This window comes from Danio aesculapii, chromosome 22 (genome assembly GCF_903798145.1).
Source record: "Danio aesculapii chromosome 22, fDanAes4.1, whole genome shotgun sequence".
Taxonomy (NCBI): domain Eukaryota; kingdom Metazoa; phylum Chordata; class Actinopteri; order Cypriniformes; family Danionidae; genus Danio; species Danio aesculapii.
In genome coordinates, this window is record NC_079456.1 from 1,025,384 (window position 1) to 1,040,717 (window position 15,334).

Consider the following 15,334-nt stretch of genomic DNA (forward strand, 5'->3'; position numbering starts at 1 on the left):
TGTGTGTTTAGATATGTATGTGTTTATTACTGTGTGTGTGTATGTGTGTGTGTGTTTAGACATTTTTGTGTTTATTACTGTGTGTGTGTGTGTGTGTGTGTGTTTAGATATGTATGTGTTTATTACTGTGTGTGTGTATGTGTGTGTGTGTTTAGACATTTTTGTGTTTATTACTGTGTGTGTGTGTGTGTGATTAGTTGTTTCTGTGTTTTTTACTATGAGTGTGTATGTGTGTGTTTAGACATTTTTGTGTTTATTACTGTGTGTGTGTGTGTGTGATTAGTTGTTTCTGTGTTTTTTACTATGAGTGTGCATGTGTGTATATGAGTGTGTGTGAGAGTTTGGATATTTCTGAGGTGTTCTGTACTGTATATGAGTGTGTGTTAAGCCATTTTCAATGTGTTTTGTGTACGGTGTGTTTACATTTTTGTGGTCTATTTTTGTACTGTGTCTGAGTGTGCGCGCGTGAGTGTGTGTGTGTCAGTGGCGTCTCTGGACAATAGCGTGGATCTCCATCTGTGGGCAGCGGTGCGTTCTCCAGGCCATCTGCCTGCCCGTGTGTGTGTGTGTGTGTGTGTGTTTGTGTCTGAGGCGCCACAAAACGACCACAATTAACCCAGTGAGTGAGCTTTTATGACGTCAGCAGAGAAAACCTCCCAAATCCTCAGCTGACCGCAATCACTCACAAACTGAACAAAATAACCCAAGCCGCACAAAAGAGCGTTGCCTTGCCTACTGGCTAAAGAGACAGCTACGCTAGCACGCTAATCCAGACGACTGAACGATGGGAAACACTCCACACAGACAGCAACCAGAGCTACTGCACAAAACACACAAAACATGCCATTTATGACACAGTTTAATGTTAGCATGGTGCTAAAGTTGTATTCCAATACTAGCATGTTGCTCATGATTGGTTTGAATTGCTAAATAGACATGTTTGCTAAAACTCCAGTAGATTTAGAAGTCTAGTTTAATAATAGTTAGCAGCAAAACAAATAATTTACGCGTCTGAATGGAATTTGAAATTAGCTTGTTGCTAACCTAAGCAATTCTTTTAAATACATATAAACCTGTAGCTAAGTCCAATAATCTGAGATTAGCATGTTGCTCTTGATTAATTTCAACAGTTTGGTGTTTGTAATGCGATGACTGATTCTAGCCAATTAATAACTGTTTTATATTTAAATATAAATAATTACAATAATTAGACATTAACATGCTCACAATTCATTCCTAAAGTTTGATGTTAGCATGTTGTTTGATGTTAGCGAGTGGACAAGTGGATTACTGTTGTAGTTTAAAAGTTAAACGTTAACTTGTTGAATACATTTATTTGACGTTAGCATGTTGCTCACTATTGATTTCAACAGTTTGATGATAGCATGTTGCTAAATAAACAGTTGATGCTAATTTCAGACAGCAGCCAGACCTACTGCGCAAAACACACAACTTTCGATAACTTACACGCAAGTTTTGACATTAGCATAATGCTGATACTGTATTTCCTCTAATAATTTCACACTAGCATGTTGCTCATGACTGATTTGAGTTGTTAAATAGACGCGTTTCTCTAATTCCAGACGTTTAACAATAGTTCTTAAGAAAACAAACAGAAATTTTTGCGAGTATGAATAGAATTTGATATTAGCATGTTGCTAACCCAAACGAGTCTTTTAAGGTAATAAAAGCCTGTAGCTAAAATAGCTAAACTACAATAATCTGAGGATAGCATGTTGCTTTTGAGTGATTTCAACAGTTTGATGTTAGCATGTTTCTAAGGCGACAACAATTACTGTTTGTAGCTAAAATATAACTTACTCCAATAATTTGACATTAAATTGACAATAAAATTTACAAATGATTCTTGTTAGCTTTAAGCGTTTGTAGCTAACATTTCATTTAGCATGCTGCTAAGTGGACAAGTAGATTACTGTTATACTTTTAATAGTTGTAGCTGTTTATTTCTTTAAATACATTTATTTGTTGTTAGCAAGTTGCCCACTATTAACGATAGCATGTTGCTAAATAAACAATGGCTACTGATTTCAGACAGCAATCAGAATTACTGCGCAAAACATGCAACTTACCACAGAGTTGGACGTTAAGAGATATTCTTCCAATAATTTGATGCTAGCATGTTGCTCATTATTGATTTTAATCATCAAATAGAGGCGTTTGCTGTAATTTCAGTAATTTAATAATATTTAGTAGAAAAAAAGAATAACTTTTTGCATGTCTAAATAGAAATTGATATTAGCATGTTGCTAATCCATACGATTCTTTTAAATTAATGTAAGACTGTGTCTAAAATTGTAATGTAAGTCTAATAATCTGAGATTAGCATGTTGCTCTAGACTGATTTGTGATTTCAACAGTTTGATGTTAGCATGTTTTCTAAACAAGTTGATAAACAAGTCAGACAAATATCCTTTATTCCAATAATTAGACATTAAATTTTTGTACTGTCGCACTACTAATGTAGTTTATACATTTATTTAACTTTAGCATGTTGCTCACTATTGATTTAAACAGTTTGATGATAGCATGTTGCTAAAATAGCCCTGCTATTTTCAATTATTTAATAGCAGTATATTAATTCCTATTTTTAGCATTAGCATGTTGCTAAATGATCAACTATTATATTAGCTTGTAACTATATCTGCAGTAATTTCAATGATTTGACATTAGCATGTTAGTTTCCAACTGATTTCAGTAGTTTGTTGTGAGCATGTTTCTACGTGTAGCTAAAAACGTCATTAATTGTCAATTTACACAACTGATTTAAAAGGTTTGATGTTAGCGTGTTGCTAAGTAGACAGCTTGACTAACAATTCTAATAGCTAAAATGAATTAAAGTAGTATCCCATGGACTATGATGTACAGTTTGATTTTAATCTATATAATATACATATATTTGATGTTAGCATGTTGCTTAGCAAAAAAAATATTTAGCCAATTAGTGTTTATAGCCAAATCATATTTTGATATAAGACCGTCCACATTTAATCTCAATAATCTGATGTTAGCATGCTGCTAAAAGGACTAGTAAATTTACTACTATAGTTTGCAGCAAAGATTTCAGTAAATACAATGATTTGTTGATATATTAGCATGTTAGCTCCCAATTCATTTCAGCAGCGTGGTGTTAGCATGTTTTTACATGGATAATGGTTCTTGCAATCAAAAAAAATTGATTATTTCCCAGCAAATTTACATGATTTAAAACATTTCATGCTAGCTTATTGCATTAATTCCATTAAAGTACAATGTTTGTTACATTGACTAATAGCATATGTAAATATAATGCACTTCTATTATTTGGTGTTAGCACTTTAAGCAAGCCACTAATTTTTTAGCTAGCTACATTTTGTAGCTAGCATGATTTTTTTCCTAAAGAACACGAAATCAACATTAAAGTGGACTAAACCATTTGATCAAAGTTACCACTAAATTGAACAACACCCTTTATGGTCTTCGGACAGTTTTGAAAAACCGTTGAAGAGTCAAACAAATGTTGAAATATATACACACACACACACACACACACACACACGCACACACACGCACACACACGCACACACACACAGCCTAAATTCAAAGTGTGTCAAAGTATTTAGATGCTACTGTATGCTTCATTACGTTAAGCTTCACATTGAGTGCACTTGAAGATACTTTAAACAATAGTCTAGTTAGGCAGCTCACTAAAAGTTAATCAGCGAGCACAACAGCTGCAGATAACCGAAACCATACACCCATCTACAGTCTGCCAGAATGTGTGTGTGTGTAGGAGAAAAACAAGCCCAGACATGTCCAGATAACACAGAACACACACTGCTGGTGGGAGTTTTCAAGAAGAGATCATAGATATGAGCTGATCGGCACACCTCCGAGAGCTGAAACCACAGAACAACACCACACCACACAGAAAACGCTCATTCATAAAAGGTTTATTGTAATAAAAAGACTGTACAGCTCTACATCTGCACAAATTCATTATAAAAAGTGTACATTAACAGCAACTCTGCTGCAAAAATAGCTTACAGACTACATTACTCTGTCTAAAACGGTAAACAAGCTGCTCAGCAGCCTGAGATCGAGACAGATGCTACAGACGGCAGGCTCTGCGGCACGATACCAACCAATAAACCACACGCAAAGCATCCTGGGAAAACACAGTGGCTCCCCCTGAGATGCCTTCAGTCCACGCGACTCACTTCAGGACACCAGAGCGCGTCGCCTGAATATTGCACAGTAAGACTAAAAGAGCCAGGCAGTGGCGTTTATTAAGGGAGTGGTGGCGCTGTGGTTAAGGCAGAGGGGATTATGGGAGTTTGATGGTGTGGCGTCCCTCTCACTAGCAGCTCCTGCAGATTAATTAAACACCACCACTGTTATACACTGCAAAAGAGGCTTTTCTCATTAGGATTACCCAATTAGGATATTAAAATTATTATAATCAAGAACAGTTCTTAACTACTAAAACAGTTTTGTTTTAAAAAATAAAGTCAAAATTAAGTGAGTTACTCAAAAGAAAAGCTAATAATCATATGGCAAAAGGAAAAAACAAGACTTTGCTTCATTATTTAGCTTGTTTCAAGAGGAGAGAAAAACAACAACTCACTTAATTGACTTATATATATATATATAAAAATATAAAAACAAGTTTTTTTTTTGCTTGTCTAGAAAATGCTTAAGATTTTTTTAGATATTTGGACTGCAAACAAGACAGAAATATTATAGAAAGAAAAGCCTTTTGTGCAGTGTTGGCCTGAAACTGGTCTATACGCAAGCATGCAAATGTTGTTTGACATTCTCTGACTGACCACAGGTGGCGCTGTAACCACTTCGTTTTTTTTTTTTGTAAGTAAACAACAAACTTGTAACAAATCTGCTAAAAGGTAAACCTTGTGTGCTTGCGTAAAGATCATTTCAAGCGTAAATGCTTTACATTCTTGAGAGGGAGTCGTGAGGTATCGTAGTTGCACTGAAACCGTGTGCGAGCACCAGTGGAAAAACACCCCAAAACCGGTTTCGGGATGGTCAAAATAAACGAGTCACACAGAACAGTGCTGAAAGACAGTCAGTGGTCCAGCAGACGTTAAACCAGTGCTTTAACATTCTTCTTAAATCAAGGTTTCGGATCAGGCCTGAATTGTGTAGTCACAGGAGCGACGGCGTTTGGTCGGTCGGACGCGAGCACCGGCAGATACCCAGAATGCTCAGCTGGACACCATCATCAGGTAGTTTTTGGGTGGACTCCTGCGACCGCTCATCATGAAGGTATTTTTGCAGGTCGCCATTTGGTCGTATGCTGAAGGGGCGGGGCTTGTGGTGGGGGCCTCTGCTTCGTAGAGGACGCAAATGGATCCGTCCTCGCCGATGCGGTAGGACACTTCATACGGGTCAACCCACAGTGTTAGCTCTCGAGGTAAGAGCGAGAAAAGCTGTCCACTGGTCAGTCCAATACGGCCAGCCGCTCGGCCAATCAGAGGGTCCATTTCATGGTTGATCCGTATGCAGCGGTATCCTGAACCTTTCTGTGGCCTGTCAGGGAACCAATGGTGCTGGTAGTGTTCTGGAAGCAAAGCAAACACTTTTGTAAAAATCAAGAATCAGAACAACAGATATCATCTTTTAAAACGCTGAAATACTTTATAAAAATCGCTAAAAGAGTTACCCGATTACACAATAGACTATCACTTTCATTAACACTTTAAATATAAAGCAGGGCTGAACAATATATTGTTTGAGAATTGATATCAATGTGTTGCATCAGCAATAGTCACACGACTAGATTAGATTTATTAAAGATTTAAAATATTGAATTGTTTTTTAAAATGACCATACATTGATGACCATGTTCTCAACCATGTTTTACTTAATCTAAAAAAAGATAAAGCACTGTTTAACTGATACTTTGCTCTGTTGTATTTATATTGTAATATATTATAATTTATGCAGATAACACTGTATATACAAGACTTGATCCCAGTCAATCTAAATGAATAAAATAGTTCCAAATAGAGCTGTACAATTAATCTGGTTAATATCGCAGCAAAATTAATATAGTTTGATATATTTTTGCAATATCGTGCAGGCCTAAATGAAGTATAATAGCAGTATTTCCCAGTACCTGAGAGCGCCTGTGCGAGCCCGTCTCTGAACACCTGGAGCTGCGCGTCACTGAGGCGGCCGCGGCTGCGCAGCAGCCGGCAAACAAAACTGGCGGCGGCCGAAACCTCCGGGGTCATCTCTGCTCCGGTGCCGTGGGTCATTATTATCCGTCCAGCAAAGTTCAGAATGAAAACACAGATAATTCGGTGGCAAATTCAAAGACTTAAAAAACAGCTGCCGTCTTCTTTGACTTCCCGCTGGTGAATTAGTTTTATGTTTACAGACGATGAATCAATAAACAATCCTCGCACGGGACTCGCTCCAGTCTGCTCCGTGGTCGCGGGGTCTGCTCTGATGTGCAGTGAGAGGAAACCCCACTAATATATACGCGCAAAGCCATCGACGTCATGAGCGCTCATTTGAGTGACACGCGCGTCGTCCAATGACGCAAGGAGGCGGGTCCAACCGGCTTCACTGATTGGTCGTCAGGGTGGAAAACACTGCATGTTGTGGTGACGCTCGTCTTCCGTCCGCGTCCATATATGGAGATTGACGTAAAACGCCGCTCTGGTATGCGTGACGACATTCGGGGGAAAAACAAAGACAGCGTGTACCCGCGCGCGCGCACTTACCGCAAAGTTTCGGCGTTTAATTTTAGAAGCGCGGAGCTGGTTTTCCTCTCTGATCGGCGCTCAGGCGTAGGTGACAACACGACGATTCTCAACAATCAATCTAAATATTACTCCCACAAAACATAACACAGCGTCCTGTGAAGCTCTTCATGTTATAATAAGCATAAATGTGTTAAATGTTACATCATAATAATGATTACAAGCATAATGATTTAACAGTATAAACATGATCAAACTAAGTTTCTATGCATTGGGATGTATATCCATTTAAGATACAATATGTTCAGTTGTTAAGCTGTATTATGAATAGTGTTGCAGCGACCCCTGGCGGCCGAGCGCACTGCGACAAATAGAAACATGTTTCAAATATAAATCTGAATTTTTTCCCCATTTGGTTCAGATTTGCCACATATATGGTGAGAGTCTTCAGCTCAGCCTCAGTCTGACTCGCAGGAACATCTCTGTCACCCTGCCATCCCTGCATCTGTTACCATGGAAACGGCTCACATCGCTCGCCTCTTCCAGCAGCTTTTATTTCTGTGCTATAACAAATCAGTCACAATAATCCTCTGCTGCACATTGATATTTCTCTATCTTATGTCTATCTATCTATCTATCTATCTATCTATCTATCTATCTATCTATCTATCTATCTATCTATCTATCTATCTATCTATCTATCTATCTGCATGTCTATCTATCTATCTATCTATCTATCTATCTATCTATCTATCTATCTATCTGCATGTCTATCTATCTATCTATCTATCTATCTATCTATCTATCTATCTATCTATCTATCTATCTATCTATCTGCATGTCTATCTATCTATCTATCTATCTATCTATCTATCTATCTATCTATCTATCTATCTATCTATCTATCTATCTATCTATCTATCTATCTATCTATCTATCTATCTATCTATCTATCTATCTATCTATCTATCTGTCTGTCTATCTGTCTGTCTCTATCTAAATATATGCACGCACATTTAGATTATTTTAATTAGCATCTCTCTCTCTCTCTCTCTCTCTCTCTATATATATATATATATAGAGAGAGAGAGAGACTAATTAAAATAATCTAAGTGAGTTTGGTTAGGGTGAACACAGATGGCAGGTTCTGCTGTTTGGTGTGTGTGTGTGTGTGTGTGTGTGTGTGTGTTTGTCATGAAGACTGACAGCAGGTTTGTCTATATTTGGCTGTGGTGTGTGTGTGTGTGTTGCAGAAGTTGATGCGGTTCATGTGAAGGACTCTCACCATGGCAACACATGTGTTTTCCTGAGCGCTGGCTGAGACACGATTCATTGTTTCTATAAATATGTCATAATGCGTGTGTGTGTGTGTGTGTGTGTGTGTGTGTTTTCAGGGTCCAGTGACCTGTCGGACCAGTGGTGCTCCTGTGTCCTGTGAGACTGGAGTAAAAAGTCGCCATCTGGAGGTGAGATGGGGCATTATGGGTAATCCCACAGGAGGTGTGTGTCCTCCTGCAAACACACACACACACACACGCACACTCATACGCACACACACCGCCTGCAGTGCAACTGCTGTCTCCTCTGATCTGAGCTGACATGTCCCTCCAGCAGTGTGTGTGTGTGTGTGTGTGTGTCTCAACAGTAAATACTGGTTTGATCCACTGCGTCTTGCTCCACCTTCCTCTATCAGCACAGGAAAATAATGAGATCTCTTTAATATTTCAGATGTTTCTCTTGAGAAAAAGACATTAATAGACTGACGTTTCTGACTCCAGAAGTCAACATTTGAGGATGAACTTAATCAAATTTACCCTGAGACAGTAACGGGTGTTGCTATTAGGGAAACTCTGATAAAAGGTTTCGATCCACTTTCAATGTTGACTCATTTATTTTAAGCAACATCTGTTTCTATTCATCAATTTCATGCACATATTGGAAAAACCCATAAACAAAGCGTAATGAATATTTAAAAATCTAAATCAAACCCCGCCCCCTACTCAATATTCAATTTCAGATGGAAGTACATCAACATACTAAAATACAAGCATCTGCTTCTGCGTTTTGATTGGCTCCTTCTCTGATGATGTCAGTTTGATGCTTCAGCTGCAATATAATAAGCCACGCCCCTCTTACTGTTAGTTTGCAATGAGGGAATGATGGAAAAAAGCCCCGCCCCCTACTCAATATTCAGTTTAAGTTTAAAGCACATCAGTATAACGTTACTTGCGAACTTTAATCTTATCCAGGTAAGTCACATGACCTGCATTCTGGACTGCCCCAAAGACTGATGTACGAAACACACTTGCAGGCAATCAGCAATAAGGGGCGTGTCTAGTAACTATAGCAGCATTATCAAAAAGAGGCGTGGTCTGGTTGAGTTATGGGCGTGTTTGTTATGGTGCTTTCGATTACCAACATTAGCAAAGTTCAACTAGTGCACCTTAAAAGTTAATGTGAAATCAAAATTAGCATTGTTTATTTTGCTAGTGCACATTGTTTTTCATTTAGTAAATCTGTGTAAGTTAATCCTCTGAAAAAAAATGTTTTAGTAATCTTCAATCAAATTCTGAGCATCTACTTCTGCATTTTGATTGGTTCCTCCTCTGAAGACGCCAGTTTGACTAATCAGCAACATTATTATTAGCCACGCCCTTTTAGTTTACTACGAGGAAATGATGCATAAAAACAAACCCCGCCCCCCACTCAATATTCAATTTCAGATGGAAGTACATCAGCATACTAAAATAATAATCTCAGCAAATTCTGAGCATCAGCTTCTGAGTTTTGATTGGCTCCTTCACTGATGTTGTCAGTTTGACGCTTCAGCCAAAATATTCTTAGCTACGCCCCTCTTACCATTAGTTTGCAATGAGGGAATGATGCGCAAAAAGAAAGCACCGCCCCCTACTCAATATTCAGTTGGAAGAACATCAACATTACGTTTCACGCGATCTTTAAACTTATCCAGGTAAGTCACATGACCTGCATTCTGGACTCCCTCAAAGACTAATGTACGAAACACACTTGCTGGCAATCAGCAATAAGGGGCGTGTCTAGTAACTATAGCAGCGATGTCAAAAAGGGGCGTGGTCTGGATGAGTTCAAATATCAACATTATTTGGCAAAATTTGCTTTGTGCACCTTTAAAGTTCACGTGAAATCAAAATTAACTTTGTTTATTTTGCTAATGCACATTGTTTTTTATTTAGTAAATCTGTGTAAGTTAATCCTCTGAAAAAAGTTTTAGTAATCTTCAATCAAATTCTGAGCTTTTACTTCTGCATTTTGATTGGCTCCTCCTCTGAAGACACCAGTTTGACACATCAGCAACAAAATTATGAGCCAGGCCCTTTTAGTTTACTACGAGGAATTGACGCACAAAAACAAACTCCGCCCCCAACTCAAAATTCAGTTTCAGTTGGAGGCACATCAGATTGCTAAAACAAAAATCTCAGCAACTTCCCGTCAACGCAAACTTTAAATTTAAAATGCGAACTACATTCTAGAACACCTCCGCAAGTACTAATCTTCAACGCACACTTGCAGCCAATCAGCAATAAGGGGTGTGTCTAGTAACTTTAGCAGAGATATTAAAAAGGGGTGTGGTCTTGTTGGCTTGTGGGCGCGCCTGTTTTGCTACTTTGGTAAAAAAGCCCCGCCCCCTACTCAATATTCAGTTTCTGTTGGAAATACATCAACATACCGTTTCACGCTAACTTCATATTTATCCAGGTAAGTCACATGACCTGCATTCTGCTTTTCTTTTCTAGCACACATTGTTATTCTTTATTCTTATTGTTAGTTTGCTGAAGGAATGATGCGCAAAAAGAAAGCCCCGCACCCTACTCAATATTCAGTTTCAGTTCGAAGTACATCAACCTACCCTTTCACAAGAACATTTCCAGGTAAGTCACATGACCTGCATTCTCCTTTTCTTTTGCTAAAACGCCCCGCCCCCTACTCAATATTCAATTTCAGTTGGAAGTACATCAACACACTAAAACAAATATATCAGCAACTTGTGGGTCATTCTGTCATAATTACCAGCGATCTCTAACCACCAGAGGTCGCTGGTAAGCACTCACCCTCACAATAACTTATAAACTACAATTCCGCCATTCATGGACTACATTTTTATACATGCACTCCGTTCACAAACACACATGCTTTCTCATTTGGACTGATTACACTTACACCAGCTGAGGATTGTCAAAGACTGATTACACACACTATTTAAACATCACACACACTCCCTGCCTTTGCCGAGTCTTGTTTTACTGTATAGTGACAATTCAACGTGTTTCCTTAGTTTTGTCTCTCCGTGTGTTTACCCTAGCCTTGTTTATCTACTAATCTTTGTCTGCCGCCTGCCTTCTGACCTCTCGCCTGTGACTGATTACGATTCTGGACTGCCTATATACATCTGTTTGCACCTGTGTTGACCATTGCCTCCCTGACATCGAATAAACCTGCACGTGGATCCAAACCTCAGTTGTCTCTGTCACTCCCCGTGTTACAGAAGACTCGGCCTAACATGGATCCAGCGGGGATTAAAATCATGTGCCTGCGTCAAGGAGCCCGGTCAATTGAAGAATATGTGCAAGACTTTATTAATCTGGCTCATTTAACTACGTTGAACGAGGTATGCTTAATGATATTCTTCCATGGTGGATTATCTAAGCCACTTTATTCAGCCATGCCACTGTGCGAACCCCAATGGACAATAGAAAAGTACATCGATTTGGCACTACAAATGAGTGGGTCCCCCTTCACTGTAGGAGAGGTGGAGGAGACCCCTAAATATTTTTTGGGAGGGGGCAATGTACAGCAGGACCAGAGGACAACGGGGCTTGCTGTACATCCCATTGAGACATTAATGCTGGCATCACCATCTCTCCAGTATACGGTACATCCTCCAGCTCACAAGATGGCCGCTTCCAGTCCTCCAGCTCACAAGATGGCCGCTTCTAGTCCTCCAGCTCACAAGATGGCCGCTTCTAGTCCTCCAGCTCACAAGATGGCCGCTTCTAGTCCTCCAGCTCACAAGATGGCTGCTTCCAGTTCTCCGGCTCACAAGATGGTTTCCTGTTCCGAGTCTGTTCCTACCTTTGTTCCTGCCATAGTTCCTGAAAGACCATCACCAGAGCCATTACTGCCAGAGCAGCCAGATCCTCCAGAGCTGCCAGATCCTCCAGAGCTGCCAGACCCTCAGTCATTTCCAGAGCTGCCAGATCCTCCAGAGCTGCCAGATCCTCCAGAGCTGCCAGACCCTCAGTCATTTCCAGAGCTGCCAGATCCTCCAGAGCTGCCAGATCCTCCAGAGCTGCCAGATCCTCCAGAGCTGCCAGATCCTCCAGAGCTGCCAGACCCTCAGTCATTTCCAGAGCTGCCAGATTCTCCAGAGTTGCCAGATCCTCCAGAGCTGCCAGATCCTCCAGAGCTGCCAGATCCTCAGTCACCACCACAGCTGCCAGAGCCGCTGCCTGAGCCTCAGCTCCATGCTTCAGGTACGCCTCCTCTACATGGTCCTGGCCCTCCATCCCTCCCCCTCTTCCGCCTCCGCTCCACCTCCCGCCTGATCACTATTAGGAGTGTCTGGAAGCCACTCCTAGAGGGGGGGCTCTGTCATGATTACCAGCGATCTCTAACCACCAGAGGTCGCTGGTAAGCACTCACCCTCACAATAACTTATGGACTACAATTCCGCCATTCATGGACTACATACATTTTTATAAATGCACTCCGTTCACAAACACACATGCTTTCTCATTTGGACTGATTACACTTACACCAGCTGAGGATTGTCAAAGACTGATTACACACACTATTTAAACATCACACACACTCCCTGCCTTTGCCGAGTCTTGTTTTACTGTATAGTGACAATTCAACGTGTTTCCTTAGTCTTGTCTCTCCGTGTGTTTACCCTAGCCTTGTTTATCTACTAATCCTTGTCTGCCGCCTGCCTTCCGACCTCTCGCCTGTGACTGATTACGATTCTGGACTGCCTATATACATCTGTTTGCACCTGTGTTGACCATTGCCTCCCTGACATCGAATAAACCTGCACGTGGATCCAAACCTCAGTTGTCTCTGTCACTCCCCGTGTTACACATGCAAACATTAAACTTAAAATGCGAACTACATTTTTGAACACCTCCCCGAGTGCTAATCTTCCAAATCAATCACCTAGTAAATTTGTTAATCTTCTGAAAAATATCTTGCTAATCTTTAACTAAAATCTAAGCATCTGCTTCTGCTTTTTGAGTGGCTCCTTATCTGATGATGTCAGTTTGACGCTTCAGCCACATTATTAGCCACGCCCCTCTTAGTTAGTTTGCAATGAGAATGATGCGCAAAAAGAAAGCCCCGCCCCCTACTTAATATTCAGTTTCAGTTGGAAGCACATCAACATACCATTTTATGCCAACTTTAAACTTATCCAGGTAAGTCACATGACCAGCATTCTGCTTTTCTTTTGTTAGCGCACAATGTTATTCATTATTTTTACCGTTAGTTTGCTGAGGGAATGCAACTTCCGTTTCATGTGAACTTTAAATGCGATATTGAAAAGGGGGCGTGGCCTTGTTGTGATGTGGGCGTGCTTGTTTTGGTGCTTTCAACTATCAACATCATTTGGCAAATACTATAATTAGCTTATTCCTGCATTTCTAACGATTAACCAAGCCCTGGAATGCTTAAGCGTGTTTCTGCGCGCGGTTGTTTGTGCTCTGACACGATTCTGTCACGTCCTTTAGTCTCCATCTCTCCCACAGTTCTCCTGCACGGACCCCTGGCTTTAAGGACAGCGAGTTTATTTATTCATGCCTCTCTTTCTGGTTTACTGGAAGTTGTGATGGCTTGACACAGATTTGCACTTTCCTGTGGCGTGCGTTCTCCTCGCTGCATACGCTGCCCGCAGGAGAGACTCGCGCATGTTTCCCGGACGGCTGTCAGATCCGCTCACATCCACAATCTCCCACCATCCCAGAGTCCTTATAACCTCACGAAAAAAACAAAACACGACGGCACAAGATTCAATATCTCCTCACAAAAAGAGCGCTGGATTCTCTGCGGTTTTTATAGGCTGTGATAATATACCCTCTGTTGACAATAGCTCAAATGAAGTCAAATCTGGATATTTTTGTGTCTCATTTGTGGTTCTTGAATGATTCTGCTTCTAAATGAATCATTTGAGTGAATGGTTTTATGAGCCATTTAGAGGACAGCCACATCTTAATTTCTAAACGGATCAACAGTTTTTAACGAATCATTTGAGTCATTGATTCAATGAGCTGTTTATAAGCCAACCACTTGCTTTATTTCTAAACAAATCGACTATTTTGAATGAATCATTTGAGTCAGTGATTCAATAAGCTGTTTATAAGACAGCAACTTGCTTAAATTCTAAATGAATCAAATGTTTTGAACAAATCAGAGTCCTTGATTTAATGATCCATTTAAAAGACAGCCACTGCTTAATTTCTAAAGGGATCAAATGTTTTGAATGAATCATTTAAATCAATGACTCAATGAGAAATTTAAAAGACAGCCGCAGCCTAATTTCTAAATAAATAAACTGTTTTGAATGAATCATTCGAGTCATTGATTCAATAAGTTGTTTATAAGACAGCAACTTGCTTAATTTCTAAATGAATCAACTATTTTGAACAAATCATTTGATTCAGTGATTCAATAAGCCATTTATGAGACAGCCATTTGCTTTATTTCTAAATGAATCAACTATTTAGAATGAATCATTTAAATCAGTGTTTCAGTGAGCCATTATAAGACAGTCATTTGCTTTATTTCTAAATGAATCAAATGTTTTGAACAAATCATTTGAGTCAGTAATTCAATTTGCTGTTTATAAGACAGCCACTTGCTGCTTTTTCTAAATGAATCAATTGTTTTGAATTAATCATTTGAGTCAGAGATTCAATTAGCCATTTATAAAACAGCCACTTGCTTAATTTCTAAATGAATCAAATGTTTTGAACAAATCATTTGAATCAGTGATTCAAGACAGCCACTTGTTTAATTTATAAACGAATCTACGTAGTTGCTAGGGTATTGACAAGTTGGTAAGGTAGTGTTGCTGGGTTGTTTTATATGGTTGCTAGGGCATTGCTGTGTTGTTGCTATGGAGTTTTAGGTGTTTTTATTGTAGTTGTTATTTTTTTCTGAGAGTTAACAAGTTGCAAAGTGTTTGCTAGGATGTTGACAAGTTGATGAATATAAAGTGTTGCTAATATGATTAAGATGGTTGCTAGGAAATTGCTGTGCTGTTGCCAAGGATTTTTTGTTCTGGTATTTAACATGTTGTAGTTGGTATTTGTTTTAAGTTTGCAAGGAAGTTGCTAAGTGGTTGCTAGTCTGTTGAAAAGTTGTTGAATGTAAAGTGTTGCTATTGTGTTTTAGATGGTTGCTAGGGCATTGCTGTTTTGTTGCTAAGGAGTTAAGGGTGTTTTTTAACATGGCAGAGTTGGTATTTGTTCTGACAGCTAGTTGCTAAGTGTTTGCTAAAATGTTGACAAGCTGGTAAATATAAATGTTGCTCTGGGGTTTTAGACGGTTGCTAGGGCATGGCTGTGTTGTTGCTA

The 15,334-nt window shown here is 39.6% G+C and overlaps 1 protein-coding gene across 1 annotated transcript; it reads right to left on the minus strand.

Moving 5' to 3' along the window:
• Positions 1-3,934: 3,934 nt before the first annotated feature.
• btg2 (B-cell translocation gene 2) lies at positions 3,935-6,462 on the minus strand. The gene is made up of 2 exons (XM_056448212.1): positions 6,137-6,462; positions 3,935-5,578 (listed from the first exon to the last, which is right to left on the minus strand). The coding sequence occupies exons 1-2, from the start codon at positions 6,276-6,278 to the stop codon at positions 5,223-5,225; spliced, it is 498 nt and encodes a 165-aa protein (XP_056304187.1). The 5' UTR covers positions 6,279-6,462; the 3' UTR covers positions 3,935-5,222.
• Positions 6,463-15,334: the final 8,872 nt, after the last annotated feature.

Excerpts from the sequence above, each read along its gene's own strand:
- btg2 (XM_056448212.1), bottom strand. The coding sequence starts at position 6,278 with ATGACCCACGGCACCGGAGCAGAGATGACCCCGGAGGTTTCGGCCGCC. Across the intron at positions 5,579-6,136 it reads GCTCGCACAGGCGCTCTCAG|AACACTACCAGCACCATTGG; the intron begins GTACTGGGAAAT and ends CTTTGCTTCCAG.